This window comes from Salvia hispanica, chromosome 4, assembly GCF_029641045.1.
Source record: "Salvia hispanica isolate PSC_SH4W2 chromosome 4, Shi_PSC_v1, whole genome shotgun sequence".
NCBI classification, from domain to species: Eukaryota; Viridiplantae; Streptophyta; class Magnoliopsida; order Lamiales; family Lamiaceae; genus Salvia; species Salvia hispanica.
The window spans coordinates 38,636,389-38,644,676 of NC_142695.1; the positions used below are offsets into that span (position 1 = coordinate 38,636,389).

At 32.4% G+C, this 8,288-nt stretch overlaps 1 protein-coding gene across 1 annotated transcript; it reads left to right on the plus strand.

Moving 5' to 3' along the window:
* The first annotated feature begins 6,248 nt into the window (after positions 1 to 6,248).
* On the plus strand, positions 6,249 to 6,893 carry LOC125195106 (alpha-1,3-arabinosyltransferase XAT3-like). Its single transcript, XM_048093303.1, has one exon. The coding sequence runs from the start codon at positions 6,249 to 6,251 to the stop codon at positions 6,891 to 6,893; it is 645 nt and encodes a 214-aa protein (XP_047949260.1).
* Positions 6,894 to 8,288: the final 1,395 nt, after the last annotated feature.

Here is an 8,288-nt window from a genome sequence, read left to right on the forward strand (position 1 = left end):
TTATCTGGGATTCTGGCCTTATGTGGGTAAAGTATTTCTATGGCCATTTGTTCATTTGATTTTGTGGCACTATATTCCTAGCTCTACTTTGCTACTGGTACGCAATTTAAATTATCCAGATGGATTAATTAATTTATATTTCAAATCCAATCATAACAACTGACTCAAATGCCCTTTATGCCCTTTAAACTTTTCATTCCTCATTTTGTTTAAGATTACTAGAGGATTTTTGTAATTTAAATATAATCTAATATACTGAATATGGACGTGAAATGCCTATTTTATTTATGTAAATAGTAGTACTTCTTCTGTTCCATAATAGATGTAATACTTTTCTTAGCTTGTCATACAAAAGATGTTACATTTCATTTTTTAGAAAAAATATTCTTTTACATTAATATAAATATATACTCCTTCTGTCCCATTAAAAATGCAACGTTTTCCTTTTTTGGTTGTCCCATTAAAAATGAAACGTTTCCTTAAATGGAAACAACTCTATCTCTACTTTTTCATCTCTCTTACTTTACTCTCTCTTCATTAACTCACAAAACAACACTACATAAAATCCCGTGCCGATTCTCAAATGTTGCATTTTAAGTGGGACGGAGGGAGTACTATTTTCTCTCTCCACTTAACACACAAAACAGTACTCCCTCCGTCTTAGTTTAAGATTCCTGTTTTACCATTTCCGTCCCTCCCAATTTAAGAGTCTCATTTAGAATTTACCATATTTGGACACAAAATTTAACCTCATTGTTGATGAAATTAAAACAAAACAAAATTCTAAACATACAAAAAGTCAAAAGGGTTCCACTTTCCACTACCCCACTTCAATTATTACACACTCCAACAGTCCAACAACCACTCACTTCAATTAATACACACTCCAACAATTTCTTAAAATTTATGCCCTAACTAAATTGCACTCCTGAACTGAAATGGAGGAAATTTTCTAAAATTTCATGCCATTTTTCAAGTGTGCCATCTATTATGAGAAGGATAGAATACCAAATACTAATCGGTGTCAACTTATTACCACAACTAAATAATTTACTGTAACATAACATATCCCACTCGGGCATCAAGCATAGGTGCTTGAAAGTTGAAACAAAAAAGGTTATAAGTACTTGAAATTTAATGTTTTGAAGTATTTTCCCATGCCTTCCTAAAGAATCAAATGCATGCCTGCTGTCATGGTTCGGTGCTATGTTCAAGCATATGTGTATATCTATGTTTCATGTCACTGCATGGTCGATTTGAGATATTAGAAGTAAAATGGTTATCCAAAACTTCAAACCCAACTGGGAGTTAAGGAAGAGACGATTCTCTTACGGAGAATGAGAATACGAATTAAAGGATGGCGCCCAAACTTCCCTTACGCACCATGTCTCTTGATGGATAACTTGAAAGATGTTAGGACCTGGAGGGTGGCATGGAACACGATAAGATATGTCTGTATGATTGCGGTGGCAAGTAGATCTTAACTCTGGTTTGATGTTTGTTTTTGTTACTTAGAGCCCTAGGGTCGCTGTTTATGGTCATACTTTTTTTCTTATTGTTAGCTTATTAGATTAAACTTGTTCTTGTGGTTGAGGATTGTGTCCCACGGTTCGCCTCCTTTGACGATAGTCTGAACATTTTTTCCTTTTACCAAAAAAAATAAAAACAAAACAACCCATTAGTTGAAGCTTAAATCCCTTGAAGTGAAAGCCATAGATCCTATTATTAGACACCCGTCAAATCCTCCCATATATGTTTATTTATTTTGTGCAAAAGATGTTCTCTTTATTATTCTTTTCATACTTTATTTGAGTTTTTTTTAAAGTAAAGAAACATGATAACATACTTTTATGAATTATATTATAATCTTGAAATTCTCCAATTCGCTAGTAACAATAGAGATGTCGTTGTTGTGTTTGGTATCAATAAAGCTACCTATCCTTTTTAATCAGTTTATTATGTTTATTTTTCTGGGCAAAGTAGTTTTCATTGCATATGATGGAGGTGAAGCCAATTTAGATTTTGCAAATCACAACATGGGCCAAACTATATTTATTTAATAACTAATTGGTCGTTTAAAGACAAGCCATAAAAGTATAAGCGATAAATGTCATTCTACATTTCGATTACTGAAATAATATAAATGGATTCAAAGTACAAAATTGTATTTATAACAGATCCAAGCAAATAAATTTGGATGGACACGTTTCGACCAAGCATTGATAGATAATTTAATCTTCGACTTAGGGGTATTATAGTACTATGATTTTTATTTCTCTCTATTAATGAGATGATTAATTATGGTACTGCAAATGTCATTAAGTACTAGATTAAATTAAATAATACTCTCTATGTTTCATTAAATATTAAATGATTGTTTTTCACGCACGCTTTAGAAAAATGATAATAAATAGTTAAAATGGAAAAAAATAAATTAAAAAAGAGAATAATGTAAAGGAGACTCTCGATGCGGTTCAGTTCGGATAAAAAAAATCTAAAAATTGAATTTTTTTTTCCAAAATCGGATGCGTTTGAAATGTGTGAAATGTGTGTAGTATGTAATGTGTGTGAGATGTGTGAAGTGTGTGTAGTATGTGTAGTATGTGAAATGTGTGAAGTGTGTGTAGTATGTGAAATGCTTGAAATTTGTGTAGTGTGTGAAATGCGTGAAATTTGTGTAGTGTGTTATAGTGTGTGAAATGCGTGTAGTGTATCAAACGTGTGAAATTTGTTTAGTGTGTGAAATGCATGTAGTGTGTGTAAAGTGTGTGAAATATGTGTAGTGTGTAGTGTTAGGATTGATATACTAAAAAACATATTTCGAGCACGTTGCACGAATAGAATTGCTTGTATACAATAAGCTCTGCAATCCATTTCTAGCCCAAGGTGAGACGAAGTAATTTTATTGCATTGGTGTTTGCTTATGCATTTATAAAATGTTTCTCAAACATTTAAATGATTAACAAGCAAACAAGTCTAATTCTTCTGCATAGCAGACATGTCGTGAACGACGTTCACAGAAGGTGACGCGGTCGGTCCTTTGTAGAAGAGAAATAGAATTTCACAACCTAGATAGACTTTGGCTACCTATCGTGAATGGTTGCAGTGTCAGTATGCATTTTTCCTTACCTTAGGAAATAAACGAAACTGGTGTGGTATAGCACTGAATGATCTAACAGTTGAGATAAGTCTTTCTTGTTATTTACTGTAAGATGAGGTCTCGGTGATTGTTATTTCTTAATCATTGTTGACATAACATTGAGCATACTATATTGATTATGCACTACTTTGATTTATCAAATGAGGCGGAATTTCGCAATCCAAGAATCTTGATATCTTGAGTAGTAATGATCAATGTCTACATGTGCTAGTATTGTTATTGCAATGAATTGTGTGCTTGGTGAGTCCAGTTTGATAATATCCTCAAGGGGTATTCGAAAAAGGTTTTATTATTCAAAAACTCGGCCGGTTGAAATTTATTCTAGAATAATAAATAAAGATTTTGAACTAGACAACTCCTGGAAAAAAGATACTCCCCCCGTCCCATAAAAATATGTGCACTTTCCATTTTCGTCTGTCCCAGAAAAATATGTGCATTCCATTTTTGGAAAGTTATATTAATTTAATAATGTATGTCCCACTATCTACTAACATTACTTTAACTATCATTCTCCTCCCCTCTCTATTACTTAACCAATTTTGTCTTAATTCCCATGCCATACCCATTGCCCATATTTTTATGGGACGGAGAGAGTATTAATTAATTAAAGTCAAATAGCAGATTTAAATTAATTCATGGATATATTTATATCTTAAACATGAGAAATAATAAATTAAAGAGGTAAAGCCCGGATTACTCGTTAGTATTATTATACTATAGTGGACGATACTAATATTCTGTTTGGATTTGAATTAAATGGTGGCTCAATTTAATTAGTAAAAAAGTCTAACAGGTTTGGCCCAAGTCCCAACCTCCACGGATCCCTAATTTGACCCATCATAACTCTATATAAAAAGAGATTAGAAAGGAGATTAAAAGTGAATTAATCATAAATTTTCGTGCCCCCCCTCTGGGAGTGGACTGAAAATCAGTTTTTCACAGATCTAAAGTTATGTCTTCTTTCTAATCAAGCCCTTTTCGATTCTGACAAGCTTTGTCCATCCAAAGGTCATTATCTGAGTTTGAGATAGAGATTAGAAGATTCGTGGTTGAGTACGAAGAACATCTCGTGGAGAAGGCGCAATCAGATCGGTAATTCTAAAACGTAGGAATTCATGTATTTGAGTTTAAATTTCCTTAAGCATGAATTTATGTGGGTTCTAGCATGCAATTGATTGTGTAACATGTGGTTAATGGATCTCATAATCGGTCAAAGAGATATATATATATGACTTATTTATTGATGTATGACTTCCGTTGTGCAAGGGGCACCAAATCCCAGCATGTAGTGTGTGTGAAATGTGTGAAGTGTGTGTGAATGTGCGTAGTGTGTGTGAAGTGTGTGAAATGTGTGTAGTGCGTGTGAAGCGTGTGTATTGGATATATAGTGAAAATGTGTTATTTTATAACTATTTGGAATTCCAATTTTCTACTTTTGATATACAATTCAAATTGAAGAATTAAAATATTTAGAATTGCAATTGAATTCCAAACACAAATTTTTTTGTTGTACTAAACATTAGATTTAGAATTGAAAGGCGAATCCATACTTCCAATTCCATGTTCCCAAACATAGCCTAAGATTATGAATAAAATAGTACATTTGTCATTATTTTATGGGTATGAAAATTTGATTGATACCTCTATATATAGAAGGGATATTGGTCCCTAAAACCATGAACTTTTGCCAAAATTTGGTATTTCCCACAAACTTTAAAATTGTTGTAAAATATCTCAAACTTTGCACTTTGTTTGGTATTTCCCATGCTGGATCAAATAAGATATTTTCATTAAAATCTTACTTTATGTGGACAATCGTGATACGTTTTATGATATTTTAAACAACTTTTTAAGTTCATAACAAGTAGAATATAAAGTCACGTAGAAAATTACATTAATTTAATTGTGTCAAGTATGATAAAAAAAAATGCCTCGTAAGTTAGTCAAATATGGTGATAGGCATGCCGTGGGAAATATCATACAAAATACAGAGTTTGTGATATTAGACTAATTTTAAAGTTCGTGGAAAATACCAAACTTTGTCCAAAGTTTATGGTTTTAGGGGGCAATATCCCTATATAGACCTATCCTTCGCTCAAATTAGGTCCGACAACTATGCACTACCGTAATCTTATTTTCAATAATGCATGAAGTAGTATGAATATATGCTCAAATCACCTAATTTAGCTAGTTTAATAGGCGATCACATGAAAAGTATTTTAATGATCACTTGTACAAAATTTAAGAAACGAGAAAGAATCAACGTTATAGCTAATGAAAATAAAACGTGTCAAATATATATCAAAATAAATATGAGTAAATGATCAAAAACGGCTTCATTGCAATCATATAATAAGGTATTATTATCGGCATTTGATTCTAGCATCAAAAAAATTAGATTTCTGCCATTGTTTCTCCTATTATATTTTATCTAATTAATCAGTTTCCTATATTGGGACGATAATTAAAACTAGTATCAGTTTCATTTTAAATCAAAATATACATTATAAATTATTACACACATAAGAGGAAGGAAATTAGCATATTCATCGTTATATATTCTCTCTTAGTTTTTGATAACTAATCTTTGGAATGCACTCTTTTGCTTGATTACATACAGGTAGGTATGTATACATTAAGTTGATTTTTAGTCATCTCTCATAACTCTTAACAAATTTTGATACTTTGTACAATAATTAACAAACATATATGATAAAAATGAGGCCTAAACAGATAAATGCAATGAGCTACAGGGGAGAGATTACATTGGCATATATATTACTCATATTTATGATGATGATGGCACTCAACTATAACACGGTTTCAAAGTCCTTCTGCTTTTTGGGTCGTCAAATTAGTAAGTATCCATAACATAATCTATATATTCTAGTCCCAATCATTATCAAATGATAATTATTTTAATGTGATAACTGTGATAATCCCATCAATTCAGTGATTTAAAAATGTCAATATTTACTACGTACTATCATTTTTAATATACTGATTGATCAGTTATTACAATTTTTAGTTATCACATTAGGCTAGTTATCATTCTAACACGACCCTTCTGGTCGTAAAATGATGGGGCATGACAGAATACAGAGGCCATAGCAGAATGAAGAACTACTCCAACTATAGATCCGAAGTGTACGAATTCACGGGCGACGTACGGTTGCAGGGAAGTCCAGCCACCATTTTCATAGGATCACCGATCAACGACAACATTCCCCACGAAATAAAACCATACGCGAGGAAATACGACCCCCTGGGCATGGTAGCCATCTCTTCTATCCAAATTAAGGCAGCACCCCCCGAAAAACTCCCGGTTTGTACGAAAACCCTGGACGTCCCGGGCATCCTCTTCTCCACAGGAGGATACACGCATAACTACTTCCACAGCATCACCGACGTGATGATCCCGCTCTTCGCCACCTCCCAACGCTTCAACCGCGACGTCATCTTCCTCGTCATCAACCACAATTCTTCTCGCTTCACCACCGAGCACAGAAAAACCCTAGAAAGTCTCTCCAGACACGAAGTGGTCGATATCGATATAGAGAATCGAACTCTTTGCTTCACAAATATGATTGTTGGACTCAAAGCTCATCCATCCGATCTATCCATCGATCCATCCCCATTTGCGAGGCTCTCCCCTCGAAACCTCACTAGGCTTCTACGCAACACCTACTCCTTGAAGAGAGACTCGGTGAGCGATCACAATGACAAGCGATAAATGTGATTCGACATTTCGATTACTGAAATAATATAGATGGATTTAAAGTACAAAATTGAATTTATAACATACGCAAGCAAATAAAGTTGGATGAACACGTTTCGACCAAGCATTGATAGATAAATTAATCTTCGACTTAGGGATATTAAAGTACTCCTATGTATTTTTATTTATATCTATTAAGGAGATGATTAATTATGTAACGGCAAACATCATAAAGTACTAGTTCAAATTAAATAATACTATTAAATTTTACTATTATATAAGAATGAACATTTCACACTCCCTTCATCCTGGATTAAGTGGGACATTTCAATTGAGAATTAAGAAAAAAATGCATTGAATGAAGAGAACAATAAAGTACGAATAAAGAAAATAAAGAAAGAAAGATAATAAAAATTAATTTAGCAAGCTATCACTATGACCCACCATTACAATTTATTAAACACTAATAACAGTGTCAGTTACATTATCCACTAACATTATTTTAACTTTACAAACAATAATTCCCATGTCATTTCAAATAAATATATTTTTATGAGATAGAAGAAGTACATTATTATATTTATGAAGGCAATTTTAAATTATTGAGGAAGATAAAAATCATATATGCTATCTAGAAAATCATAAATATTTTCTTCAAATTTATGGGTTCATAACTTTTTTGTTTGTAAGCTTGAATGGGTTGCATGTTCTTCATTTTCGTGACTTCTAATATTTCGTCAGTAATTTCAGAGGGGCTATGTCAAATTTTTATTTAATTTAGTTAAGAGTATGGATAAAATAGTACATTTGTCATTTTTTATGGGAATGAAAATTTGATTGATACCTCTATAGGGATGTATTCAGGTCAGAACGCTAAGTATAAGTAAAACTCAAAACACTTGCAGTCCATTGGATCATATGATCTAATGGTTAGATTAATGCCACGTGTCATCTAATAATGTAGAATTTTAGACTAATAATGTAGCTCGGATAATAATGTAGCATTTTAGTTTAATAATGTAGCATTTTAGTTTAGAAATGTACAGTTTTAGTCTTACAATGTACATTTCTAGTCTAATAATGTATCTCGCCTAATAATGTAGATTTTTAGTATCATAATGTAACAAATCACAGCCATCCAATCTAATGATCCAAGGGCTGTGATTTGTGCTGTGTTTTACGCTAAGATGCTGTAAGGACCCTAACACACCCCTAGCTCTATATATGGAAATAATCATTCTTTCAAATTGGGTCCGACAACTGTGCACTCGAGAAAGATAAATTAATAAAAATTGTATATACAAAATACCCTTTAATTTTGTTCTATTTTTAGGATATAATTTTATGACTAATTTGTCCTTATTTAATATTGAATATTTTTAACTTTATTAATTTAGGAAAACCGCATTG